The sequence below is a fragment of the Oncorhynchus gorbuscha genome, linkage group LG20, assembly GCF_021184085.1.
Source record: "Oncorhynchus gorbuscha isolate QuinsamMale2020 ecotype Even-year linkage group LG20, OgorEven_v1.0, whole genome shotgun sequence".
NCBI classification, from domain to species: Eukaryota; Metazoa; Chordata; class Actinopteri; order Salmoniformes; family Salmonidae; genus Oncorhynchus; species Oncorhynchus gorbuscha.
In genome coordinates this window covers 28879423-28893815 of record NC_060192.1, presented here as the reverse complement: position 1 = coordinate 28893815, position 14393 = coordinate 28879423, and the positions used below count along the sequence as shown (strand labels likewise).

General features: G+C 44.7%; 1 protein-coding gene across 3 annotated transcripts in view; it reads left to right on the top strand.

The window, feature by feature from the left end:
- ppp3ca (protein phosphatase 3, catalytic subunit, alpha isozyme) overlaps nt 1-14393 on the top strand; it is a 94773-nt gene that overhangs the window by 11258 nt on the left and 69122 nt on the right. For all 3 annotated transcript variants that reach the window (XM_046318104.1, XM_046318103.1, XM_046318102.1), the window contains exon 2: nt 9289-9489. In XM_046318104.1, coding sequence (XP_046174060.1) covers nt 9289-9489 — 201 coding nt within the window. The remainder of the gene's footprint in view (nt 1-9288; nt 9490-14393) is intronic.

The following is a 14393-nucleotide window of genomic DNA, read 5'->3' as shown; positions in this document are numbered from 1 at the left end:
GCCTCTGGCTTTCTCTCTCTAACTCTCAATCTACTAATGTGTTTTCACCAGGCCTTGTGTTCTCTTCCTCATTACTGCCTTCCATGTGATTCAGAGGAGTTGGGTTAAATGCGGAAGACACATTTCAGTTGAAGGCATTCAGTTGTACAACTGACTAGGCATCCTCCTTTCCTTTCCATTTCTCTCCGTCTAAATCCTCCCTATTTGTCTCGGTTTCTTCAAAGGTGTCGTTCTCTTTCTCTTGCTCTCCGTTCTCACCTCTCTCCCTCTTGCCCTCTGTTTCTCCCCATCTCTAATGAACCTCTTTTAGAGTTGGAGAGCATCAGAAGGACAGTACGGTCTATTGAGTTAATACATACACAAGTCAATGATGCACACTCACATACTCAAACACTCGTGTAATATCATACAGAACATGCAGTATCAGTATCTCTAGTAAGCTCAGAAACAATCAGATTAACATTTACTGTTCAGTCAAATACAGAAGCCCAAAACACATACAGTATTAAGGCACAAGGCGAGACCCAGATGCAGACCCAGATGCAGAACCAGATGCAGACCCAGATGCAGACCCAGATGCAGACCCAGGAGGCAGGTGGTTGGAGTCTTACAATGTTTAATAATCCAAAGGGGTAGGCAAGAGAATGGTCGTGGACAGGTCAAAGGTCAAAACCAGATCAGACTCCAGGACGTAGAGTGGCAGACGGGCTCATGGTCAAGGCAGGCAGAATGGTCAGGCAGCCAGGGTATAAACCAGATCAGACTCCAGGAGTAGAGTGGCAGACGGGCTCATGGTCAAGGCAGGCAGAATGGTCAGGCAGCCAGGGTATAAACCAGATCAGACTCCAGGACGTAGAGTGGCAGACGGGCTCATGGTCAAGGCAGGCAGAATGGTCAGGCAGCCAGGATATCAACCAGATCAGACTCCAGGACGTAGAGTGGCAGACGGGCTCATGGTCAAGGCAGGCAGAATGGTCAGGCAGCCAGGGTATAAACCAGATCAGACTCCAGGACGTAGAGTGGCAGACGGGCTCATGGTCAAGGCAGGCAGAATGGTCAGGCAGCCAGGGTATAAACCAGATCAGACTCCAGGAGTAGAGTGGCAGACGGGCTCATGGTCAAGGCAGGCAGAATGGTCAGGCAGCCAGGGTATAAACCAGATCAGACTCCAGGACGTAGAGTGGCAGACGGGCTCATGGTCAAGGCAGGCAGAATGGTCAGGCAGCCAGGGTATAAACCAGATCAGACTCCAGGACGTAGAGTGGCAGACGGGCTCATGGTCAAGGCAGGCAGAATGGTCAGGCAGCCAGGGTATAAACCAGATCAGACTCCAGGACGTAGAGTGGCAGACGGGCTCATGGTCAAGGCAGGCAGAATGGTCAGGCAGCCAGGGTATAAACCAGATCAGACTCCAGGACGTAGAGTGGCAGACGGGCTCATGGTCAAGGCAGGCAGAATGGTCAGGCGTCCAGGGTATAAACCGGGAGGACTAGAAAAAGAAGAATAGCAAAAGGAGTACGGAAAAAACACACTGGTTGACTTGACTGAACATACAAGACGACCTGATACAGAGAGACAGGAAACACAGGCATATATACACCGGGGATAATAAGCGACACCTGGAGGCGGTGGAGACAGTCATAAGAACAGGTGAACCAGATCAGGGTGTGACACAGAGAGCCGGCAGAAAGTTCACTCCCCTTGACTTTTTACACATTTTGTTGTGTTACAGCCTGAATTTAAAATGGATTAAATCTTCTTCTTTTTTTGCCACTGGCCTACACACAATACCCCATAATGTCAAAGTGGAATTATGTTTTTAGATCTTCTTTTTTTTACAAATGAATAAAAAATGAAAAGCTGGAATGTCTTGAGTCAATAAGTATTCAACCCATTTGTTTATAGAAAGCCTAATTAAGTTTAGGAGTGAAAATGTGCATAACAAGTCATATAATAAGTTGCATGGACTCACTCTTTGTGCAATAATAGGGTTTAACATGATTTTTGAATGACCACCTCGTCTCTGTACCCACACATAGAATTATCTGTACGATCCCTCAGTCAAGCAGGGAATTTCAAACACATATTCAACCACAAAGACCAGGGAGGTTTTTCAATGCCTCACAAATAAGGGCACCGATTGGTAGATGGGTACAAAAATAAAAAATAAGACATTGAATATCACTTTGAGCATGGTGAAGTTGTTAATTACGCTTTGGATGATGTATCTATACACCCCGTCACTACCAATATACAAGCATTCTTCCTAATATAGTTGCCGGAGAGGAAGGAAACCACTTAGGGATTTCACCATGAGGCCAAGGGTGACCTTAAAACGGTAAAAATGGTTACATAGTGTAATGGCTGTGATAGGAGAACTGGGGATGTGTTGTATTTACTCCATATTATTCATCTAATTGACAGAATGGAAGAATTAAGCCTGTAAAGAATAGAAATATTCCAAAACATGCATCCTGTTTGCAACAAGGCACTAAAGTAAAACTGCAAAAATGTGGCAAAGAAATTCACTTTTTGTCCTGAATAAATGTTTGGGGAAAGTCCAATAAAACTCATTACTGAGTACCACTCTCTATATTTTCAAGCCTAGTGGTGGTTGCATCATGTTATAGGTATGCTTGTAATCGTTAAGGACTGGGGAGTTTTTCAGGAGAAAAAATAAACGGAATGGAGTTTAGCGCAGGCAAAATCCTAGAGGAAAACCTGGTTCAGTCTGCTTTCCACCAGACACTGGGACACTGGGAGATGAATTTACCTTCCAGCAGGACAATAATCTAAAACACAAGACCAAATATACACTGGAGTTGCTTGCCAAGAAGACAGTGAATGTTCCTGGGTGGCCTAGTTATAATTTTGACTTAAATCTTATTGAAAATCTATGGCAAGACTTGAAAATGGTTGTCTAGCAATGATCAACAACCAACTTGACAGAGCTTGAAGAATTAAAATAATAATAATGGGCAAATATTGCACAATCCAGGTGTACAAAGCTCTTAGAGACTCACCCAGATATACTCACAGCTGTAATCACTGCCAAAGGTGATTCTAACATGTATTGACTCAGGAATGTGAATACTTATGTAAATTAGTTATTTTTGTATTTCATTTTAATTTCCAATTTCTAAAAACATGTTTTCACGTAGTCATTATGGGGTATTGTGTGTAGATGGGTGAGAAAAAAACAACATTTATTCAATTCAGGCTGTATCACAACAATGTGGAATAAGTCTAGGTGTATGAATAGTTTCTGAAGGCCCTGTAGGCACACACACTAACAAACCTACTTTCACACACACACACACACACACACACACACAAACACACACACACACACACACACACACACACACACACACACACACACACACACACACACACACACACACACACACACACACACACACACACACACACACACACACACACACACACACACACACACACACACACACACACACAGTTGACTGGGATGTCTTTACCCCAAAATTCCATGCCAGGCCTGGCTCATTATCCCAGCAGCAGCATCATGAGATTTCTCTTTTTCCCCCTCTAGTCAAACATCCATTATTTAGCAGCATGTTGATCACGTTGAGCCTCAAGTCACAGATCTCTCTCCTCTCTCTCTGTTCCATTCCATTCCCCAAGTGCTCAGCTCAGCAGCTCCCCATAGCCACATGCACAGAGCAACACAAATCACTAGCCGAAAAACTTGGCCATAGTGCTATATAGACACTACAAGACCAAAAGTATGTGGAGACCTGTTTGTCGAACATTTCATTCCAAAATCATGGGCATTAATATGGAGTAGGTCCTATTTGCTGCTGTAACAGCCTCCACTCTTCTAGGAAGGCTTTCCACTAGATGCTGGAACATTGCTGCTGTAACAGCCTCCACTCTTCTAGGAAGGCTTTCCACTAGATGCTGGAACATTGCTGCTGTAACAGCCTCCACACTTCTAGGAAGGCTTTCCACTAGATGTTGGAACATTGCTGTGAGGACTTGCTTCCAAGTCATTAATGAGGTCGGGCTCTGATGCTGGACAATTAGGCCTGGCTCGCAGTCTGTGATTCAATTCATCCCAAAGGTGTTTGATGGGGTTGAGGTCAGGGCTCTGTGCAGATCAGTCAAGTTCTTCCACACCAATCTCGACAGAATTGTCTAGAATGTCATTGCATGCTGTAGCGTTAAGATTTCCCTTCACTGGAACTAAGGGGCATAGCCCGAACCATGAAAAACAGTTCCAGACCATCATTCCTCTTTTTTTAAAGTTGGCACTATGCATTCGGGCAGGTCGCCTTCTCCTGGCTTCCGCCAAACCCTGATTCGTCCATTAGACTGCCAGATGGTGAAGCGTGATTCATCACTCCAGAGAATATTCCACTGCTCATGAGTCCAATGGCGGCGAGCCTTACACCACTCCAGCCAATGCTTGGCATTGCACATGCTGATCTTAGGCTTGTGTGCGGCTGCTCGGCCATGGAAACCCATTTCATGAAAATCCTGACAAACAGTTCTGGTGCTGAAGTTGCTTCCAGAGGCAGTTTGGAACTCGGTAGTGAGTGTTGCAACCAAGGACAGACGATTTTTACTCGCTACGTGCTTCAGCACTCGGTGGTCCCCTTCTGTGAGTTTGTGTGGGCGACCACTTCGCGGCTGGGCCATTGTTGCTCCTAGATGTTTCCACGTCAAAGTAACAGCGCGTACAATTAACCGGGGCAGCTCTAGCAGGACAGAAATTTGACGAACTTACTTGTTGGAAAAGTGGCATCCTATGGCGGTGCCACGTTGAAAGTCACTGAGCTCTTCAGTAAGGCCATTCTATTGCCAATATTTGTCGATGGAGATTGCATGGCTGTGTGCTCAATTTTATACACCAGTCAGCAACGAGTATGGCTTAAATAGCTGAATCCACAAATTTGAAGGGGTGTCCACATACTTTTGTATATGCACTGTATACTGAGTGTACAAAACATTAAGAACACCTTCCTCATATTGAGTTCCACCCCCTTTTGCCCTCAGAACAGCCTCATGGACTCAACAAGGAGTCAAAAGCGTTCCACAGGGATGCTGGCCCATGTTGACTTCAATGCTTCCCACAGTTGTATCAAGTTGGCTTGATGTCCTTTGGGTGGTGGACCTTTCTTGATACACACGGGACATACGGGAACTGTGTTTCAGTTCTTGACCCCAAACGATGAAAATAAAACCTAATATAACTCAAATGGAAAGCATTTGCATTTTTGCGCAGTCCAGGCAGTGCTGAGAGGGATAGTTTGGCCTGCTATTTGTTGACCCTCTACCATACCCCGTTCAAAAGGCGCTCAAATCTTTTGTCTTGCCGATTCACCCTCTGAAGGTTGACAATGCCTTTACCTCCTCAGGAGACTGCAAAGATTTGGCATGGGTCCCCAGATCCTCAAAAGGTTCTACAGCTGCACCATCGAGAGCATCCTGACAGGTTGCATCACCGCCTGGTATGGCAACTGCTCGGCATCCGACCGTAAGCAATGACAGAGTGTAGTGGGTGCAGTCCAGTACATCACAGGGACTAAGCTTCCTGCCATTCAGGACCTATATACTAGACGGTGTCAGAGGAAGGCCCAAAAAATTGTCAAAGACTCCAGACACCCAAGTGGTACCAGAGCACCAAGTCTAGGTCCAACAAGGGCTCCTCAACACCTTCTACACCCAATCCATAAGACTGCTGAATAATCAATCAAATGGCCACCCGGACTATTTACATTGACCCCCCCCCCCCTCTTGTCTTTACACGGCTGCTCCTCGCTGTTTATTATCTATGCATAGTCACTTTACCCCTACCTACATGTACAAATTACCTCAACTAATCTGTACCCCCTTACATTTACTCTGTACTGGTATCTCCTGTATAGCCTCATTATTGTTATTTTATTGTGACTATATTATCAAAGTAGATTCCCCAATACTGATCAAGGTCCTCAGCTCTATATAACTAGGAGTTCACAGGTATATTGTGCTGTAGGTCATAAAGGACCTGCCTGATGTTTGCTGCTGTTTATTCTAACAGGTCTCTGAGACATACGGTATATACACACACACACACACACACACACACACACACACACACACACACACACACACACACACACACACACACACACACACACACACACACACACACACACACACACACACACACACACACACACACACACACACACACACACACACACACACACACACACACGGTACCAGTACCGAGTTGAAGAGCATGGATACGAGGTAATTGAGGTAGATAGAGTGCCTTCGGAAAGGATTCAGACCCCTTGACTTTTGCCACATTTTGTTACGTTACAGCCTTGTTCTAAAATGGATACATTATTTTTATCCCTCGTCTCTCTACACACAATACCCTCTAATGACAAAGCAAAGAACTGTTTTTAGAAAATAAAAAAAATTGAAATAATACATTTACATAACTTTTCAGACCCTTTACTCAGTGCTTTGTTGAAGCACCTTTGGCAGCGATTACAGCCTTGAGTCTTCTTGGGTATGACGCTACAATCTTGGCACGCCTGTTTTTGGAGAGTTTTTCCCATTCTTCTCTGCAAATCCTCTCAAGTGCTGTCAGGTTGGATTGGGAGCGTCGCTGCACAGCTATTTTCAGGTCTCTCCAGATATGTTAGATTGGGTTCAAGTCTGGGCTCTGGCTGGGTCACTCAAGGACATTCAGAGACTTGTCCCGAAGCCATTCCTGCGATGTCTTAGATGTGTGCTTAGGGTCATTGCCCTGTTGAAAGGTGAACCTTCGCCCCAGTCTGAGGTCCTGAGCGCTTTGGAGCAGATTTTCATCAAGGATCTCTCTGTACTTTGCTCCGATCATCTTTCCCTCACACCCGACTAGTCTCCCAGTCACTGCCACTGAAAAACTTTCCCATAGAATGATGGTGCCACCACCATGCTTCACCATAGGGATGGTGCCAGGTTTCCTCCACGCGTGACACTTGGCTTCATCAGATCAGAGAATCTTGTTTCTCATTTTTTGAGTCCTTTTTGTGTGTGTGTATATATATATACTGTATGTCTCAGAGACCTGTTAGAATAAACAGCAGCAAACATCAGGCAGGTCCTTTATGACCTACAGCACAATATACCTGTGAACTCCTAGATATATAGAGCTGAGGACCTTTATCAGTATTGGGGAATGTCCAATCAATTGAATTTACCACAGGTGGACTCCAATCTGTCACGCTGGTATAAAGCATTTGTAGACAGGCGCAGGAATACACAATAGGGGTTTTTAATACACCCAAAACAAACAGGTATACAAAAACACTGGGCTGTACCCAAACAAAAGAGCGAGGGTAAACCTCGTTGACCGACACGGGACGATACCCGTAATACACAATATATAAAGCACGCAGCATAACAGCTGCAGCAACGCATAGGTACTCACACCACCAACGGACATGGAAACAATAACCAACATAGACAGAGGGAAGAGAGGGTACATATATAACATACTAATCAGGGGTAATGGGAACCAGGTGTGTGTGTAATCAGACAAGACAGTCTGGGGTTGATGATAATGATTCCCGTTCAGTGAAGCCTAGAAAGCCGGTGACGTAGACCTCCGGAACTGGTGAACAGGATGAGCAGCAGTACCGAAGGGATCTGTGACACAATCAAGTTGTAGAAACTTCTTAAGGATGATCAATGGAAACAGGATGCACCTGAGCTCAATTTTGAGTCTCATAGCAAAAGGTCTGAATTACCTATGTAAATAATGTATTTTTTATTTATAAATTTGCAAACATTTCTAAAAAACTGTTTCCGCTTTGTCATTATGGGGTACATTGTGAAGATTGCTGAGGATTGCTTATAATAAGGCTGTTATGTAACAAAATGTGGAAAAAGTGAAGGGGTCTGAATACTTTATGAATGCACTGTACTTAAGAGCACAATGGCGTCAGATTTATTTTAGTATCCAATCTGAATGAAATATAATTGCCTATGATTGATTGGAATGCAAACCTGAGTTCATAGTAAGGCCTCAGGTCCAGCAATGAGAAAGGCTGCTGCAGCAGCATGCGTGGCTACTTTGTGACTTTATATTAGGCAGAACACAAAAGACCACCAGTGTCTTCGACCACTGACACACACAGATCAGCTTCCGTGCAGAACATTACCTTTGTTGCTCCCAAAGCAATGAATTTGGTTTTGATGTGATGTTTCAGAGGATGCCTGGTAGATAGCCACTGCCAAATAAGGCAGTGGCTATCTAATTCAAGTATCGTTCAAGTATCGTTTCCTGTGGTATTACAGTATTATTAGCTTTGCATCAGAAGACACTGCATCCCATGTTTGGATACAATACAATAATTTCCCTCATATTAGGGTTTGGAAATACATACAGTAACTACTCATTAGGACAGTGGTGGTAAATTAAGGGCTTTTTACTCTCTGTTGATCAGACATTAAACTGCTCATACATATTTCAGAATATGGATTGTTGAGCCTCGCATTAAAAGAGTCCATTTTTATTCCACACGTCACTTTGTCAATTTACAGTGATGAATAAATGATAATAGACTCTGGAAGCATCCATAATTAAAGTAGGCCACATTTTGGGAGGACTGACGGTAGACCTCACGCACTCTGTTTACAGTCATGCAATCTGAGACAGAACTTTTCACCCTCTGCAATTTATAAAGACACTTTTAGGGTTCTCTAAGGACAGGGTTAGCTTTATGCATACAAACACCGTAATTGAAAACGTGGGTTGAGCAGTTTAATCTACAGTATTGGAGGATAGAGTCTATATAGGCCTTGTTGAGTCCTTATAGCGCCGCACAAACCTTCAACACCACGGACAGCAACACGATCTGAACAGACTTAAACAAAGGACTGGTAAACCGGTTCAGCACCATGGCTGTTGAACAGCGACACGCCGCAGCTCTTAACTAGCATTTCTATTTTTCCTCGCCACACAGCTCCGCCCATAATTTGGTTGCTAGCAAGCCGACAGCATGCTAAGTAGTGCTAGGTATCAACAGCCTATCCAGTAGGGGCTGGAAGGTGTAGTGAGCTTCGATTGGTCAATAGTGGCACAATCACCTAGTATTTATATAAAGTTCAGCTTTCCCTAACTTAGGTCCCGCCCTGTTCACACTCTGTCACCCATGCTCACATCGCCCACTTCACTTCTCTTCCATTGAATATGAATGGCTTTCCATAGTTTCACTGTGTTCTCTGTCCCATTGAGTGATGTTGTCTCTGTTCTCTCCACAGCCGTGCCCTTCCCCCTGAGTCATCGCCTCACATTGAAGGAGGTGTTTGACTGTGAGGGGAAGCCCAGGGTGGACCTGCTCAAAGCCCACCTCACCAAGGAGGGCCGCGTGGAGGAGGCCGTGGCACTACGCATCGTCAACGAGGGCGCCGCCATCCTGCGCCAGGAGAAAACCATGCTGGACATAGAAGCACCAGTCACAGGTTAGGAGGAGGGATCACCTTTAACTCACACTCTGGTGAAACACACTTTGACTGACATTCCCAGCGTTCACGTAATGGTCCAACAGAGAGAAGGAAGGGTGGAAGTAGCATCAAAATGTGGAAGATACCCATTCTGACAGATGTATGATTTATGCTGGTTATTTTGACCAGTGGCGAGTGAGATAGAGTATTATGCCTAGGTAACTGTGAAAGTGGGTCAGTGTGCTTAAAGTGCTTCAGATTGAGGGACTCTTTTATGAGCAGGTTCGTCTGAGAGTCTGAGCTCTGGAGTAAACTCTGGGAGAATGTACTTTTGCTTGGTGTAGAAATATATGTCTGTGTATGAAGGTGTATGATTGTAAGCAAATACTAGCGGGGAGACAAGAGAGACTGGGAGTGAATTCAATACCTGAAATACAAAAATAAACTCCAATGCACCTGTAGAGACATCAAAGCAGGACTGTATATGCAGCATCCCATAGCAGGTAGCTGTCACTTTCAGTATCATCTGCATTATGGTCATGTAAGAATAATACATTTCTTAAACACATCAGCACATCAACAGCTCTGCATATCTCTTTATATTTTCAAGAATCAGATCAATGTTGAGTGTTGTTCTGCCTCTCAGACAGACATGGATAGACAGGCACTACAGTACGTGATGAGAAACACAGTCCATTGAGGCTTGTTCAACCAATCAATGCAGCAGTTTATCCTATGAGCCGTAGTGAAAGATAGTCACCTCACCTGCATATGACCTCACCATCATGTTGGGATAACTCACCTCAACATATATGAGTACAGATGTATGATCTTAATTTGATCACACTGTAATCCTGAAATGCAGGACATTTTATGCTTTTAGTGTATTTTAGGTTTAAAAAAGGCTTCTGAAGTTTGTAATTTCCACTTTGAAATTTCATAGTTGATTTTTCATTTTTTTTTATGTATCAACCCCTATAAAAATGTCCTTTAATTATAATCCACATACTATTTCAAATTTCCTGTTGCTGCAGGATTATTTTCCTGCTGTAGCAAACTGGCTCAAATTAAGATCCTACATCTGTAGATGTGTTTCCTTTTTATATCAATATGGCTGAACAGTCCAGCATATAGTTCGTGTGGGATTCTTCAGGCTTTTAGCTTGCTTATATTAAAATGCTACACATTGTTAGGTATGCCCTACTCTCTATGGGGACAGCCGAAGAACCTTTTTAGGTTCTAGATAGCACCTTTTTTTCTAAGAGTATAGTTATCAGTAAAGGCAGTGCTAGTATAAAAGACAAGTGCAGGTGTGTTAAGCTGTAGGAATTATATTTGCTTGTTTGTTTACACTAGCACCATTTGACTTTTTTTACTATTGTGACAAGGTCACACAATACCCCTCTGGATTCCACTAGTTCAGTATGCCGTCTACACTGAGCACAGTGGCCCCTTTTGTCCCTGGGCTGACAGCCATCTAGCCCACAGTGATAGTAGTGTTGAACAACCCCTCAGTCCTGACTCATCCACACCACAGAGCATGATCACATCCCAGCCACCTGCCTGCCTGCCTGCCTGCCTGCCTGCCTGCCTGCCTGCCTGCCTGCCTGCCTGCCTGCCTGCCTGCCTGCCTGCCTGCCTGCCTGCCTGCCTGCCTGCCTGCCTGCCTGCCTGCCTGCCTGCCTGCCTGCTGTAGCGCCAGCCAGGTGGTCCAAATGGACTGATATACCCTTTCAAAAATCTTATGCTCCTTTTGGATATTTTAAATGTGAGAAGCGATTTAGTTGCAGTTTCAAGAAAGGGAGAGAGTTTACGTGTGCGAGCATGCATGTTTGTTATAGATAGACATATGGTATAGCTACACTGCTTTTGGATGGTACTGGGAAGCATGGGTAATGAGTAATTATATTTGCCATTACGTCCAATCAGATAGGAGGTAGACCTATTTACTATGACAGCTACTAAGCATGCACATAGCTTCTTGCATATTTGATACAGTCTTGACGTTAATAATACATGTTTTCAAGGTTTAATTCATCCTAGTTTTGACTAATCTGAGCAAGCTATTATGAACAAAGGGGTCAGACTAACCTACAACAGGTGAACACAAACAACCCTCACACAAAGGTGCTTACTGTAAAAACAGGCATGCACACACATAAACCTGAAAACCCACAACAGCGCAGCAAAAAGCACACTAAGTCACACATCTCTTGATGCTGGATCACATACACATCCTCGTTGTTATCGGATTTAGTCGTTCCTCTGTCATTAAGCCCAGTAGTAATGGGAAGCTAGATGCAGACAAACTTACATAATACTGCCTCCAGAAATGAAGACATTGAAGAATGCTGTTAGAGAGTGACAGAGAAGGGAATGACATAGAGGGAAATAAAGAAATGGTGGGTATGGGGGAAATGTGAAATAGTGAAAAACAGAATGGTAGTAGAGAGAAAAAGATAGAGAGATAATGGTGGAGGGAATAACAGGGAGGGGTGGTAGTGGTGGTTCTGTTCTGTGCACATCAGCCTTTTCTCCCCTCCCCCAAGTCTGAAAATCTTCCTATACTGAGGCCATGCAGGGACAGGATGGCTGGAATAAGGTATTAGAAATGGAGGAGAGGACGGCTGGAGTGAAATATTAAAGATGGAGTACAGGAGGACTGGAGTAAGGTATTAGAAATGGAGGAGAGGACGGCTGGAGTAAGGTATTATAGATGGAGGGAGAGGAGGACTGGAGTAAGGTATTAGAAATGGAGGAGAGGACGGCTGGAGTAAAATATTAAAGACGGAGGACAGGAGGGCTGGAGTAAGGTATGAGAGATGGAGGACAGGAGGACAGGAGGACTGGAGTAAGGTATTATAGATGGAGGGAGAGAAGGACTGGAGTAAAGTATTAGAGATGGAGGGAGAGAAGGACTTGAGTAAAATATTAAAGATGGAGGACAGGAGGACTGGAGTAAGGTATTATAGATGGGGACAGGAGGACTGGAGTAAAGTATTAGAGATGGAGGGAGAGGAGGACTGGAGTAAGGTATTAGAGATGGAGGGAGAGGAGGACTGGAGTAAGGTATTATAGATGGAGGGAGTGGAGGACTGGAGTAAGGTATTGGAGATGGAGGACTGGAGTAAGGTATTAGAGATGGAGGGAGAGGAGGTAGAGGAGGACTGGAGTAAGTTATTATAGATGGAGGGAGAGGAGGACTGGAGTAAGGTATTAGAGATGGAGGGAGAGGAGGACTGGAGTAAGGTATTAGAGATGGAGGGAGAGGAGGACTGGAGTAAGGTATTAGAGATGGAGCGAGAGGAGGGCGAGGAGGACTGGAGTAAGGTATTATAGATGGAGGGAGAGGAGGACTGGAGTAAGGTATTAGAGATGGAGGGAGAGGAGGACTGGAGTAAAGTATTAGAGATGGAGGGAGAGAAGGACTGGAGTAAAGTATTAGAGATGGAGGGAGAGGAGGACTGGAGTAAGGTATTAGAGATGGAGGGAGAGGAGGAAGAGAAGGACTGGAGTAAGGTATTATAGATGGAGGGAGAGGAGGACTGGAGTAAGGCATTAGCGATGGAGGGAGAGGAGTGAGAGGTGAACTGGAGTAAAGCATTAGAGATGGAGGGAGAGAAGGACTGGAGTAAAATATTAAAGATGGAGGACTGGAGTAAGGTATTATAGATGGGGACAGGAGGACTGGAGTAAGGTATTATAGATGGAGGGAGAGGAGGACTGGAGTAAGGTATTAGAGATGGAGGGAGAGGAGGACTGGAGTAAGGTATTATAGATGGAGGGAGAGGAGGACTGGAGTAAGGTATTATAGATGGAGGACTGGAGTAAGGTATTATAGATGGAGGGAGAGGAGGGAGAGGAGGACTGGAGTAAGGTATTAGAGATGGAGGGAGAGGAGGTAGAGGAGGACTGGAGTAAGGTATTATAGATGGAGGGAGAGGAGGACTGGAGTAAGGTATTAGAGATGGAGGGAGAGGAGGACTGGAGTAAGGTATTAGAGATGGAGGGAGAGGAGGGTGAGGAGGACTGGAGTAAGGTATTATAGATGGAGGGAGAGGAGGACTGGAGTATGGTATTATAGATGGAGGGAGAGGAGGACTGGAGTAAGGCATTAGCGATGGAGGGAGAGGAGGGAGAGGAGAACTGGAGTAAAGTATTAGAGATGGAGGGAGATAAGGACTGGAGTAAAGTATTAGAGATGGAGGGAGAGAAGGACTGGAGTAAAGTGTTAGAGATGGAGGGAGAGGAGGACTTGAGTAAGGTATTAGAGATGGAGGGAGAGGAGGGAGAGGAGGACTAGAGTAAGGTATTATAGATGGAGGGAGAGGAGGACTGGAGTAAGGTATTATAGATGGAGGGAGAGGAGGGAGAGGAGGACTGGAGTAAGGTATTAGAGATGGAGGGAGAGGAGGACTGGAGTAAGGTATTTTAGATGGAGGGAGTGGAGGACTGTAGAGTAAGGTATTATAGATGGAGGGAGAGGAGGACTGGAGTAAGGTATTAGAGATGGAGGGAGTGGAGGACTGGAGTAAAGTATTAGAGATGGAGGGAGAGAAGGACTGGGGTAAGGTATTATAGATGGAGGGAGAGAAGGACTGGATTAAAGTATTAGAGATGGAGTGAGAGGAGGACTGGAGTAAAGTTTTAGAGATGGAGGGAGAGGAGGACTGGAGTAAATGATTAGAGATGAGGGAGAGAAGGACTGGAGTAAAGTATTATAGATGGAGGGAGAGGAGGACTGGATTAAGGTATTAGAGATGGAGGGAGAGGAGGATTGGAGTAAGGTATTAGAGATGGAGGACTGGAGTAAAGTATTAGAGATGGAGGGAGAGGAGGACTGGAGTAAAGTATTAGAGATGGAGGGAGAGAAGGACTGGAGTAAAGTATTAGAGATGGAGGAAGAGGAGGACTGGAGTAAG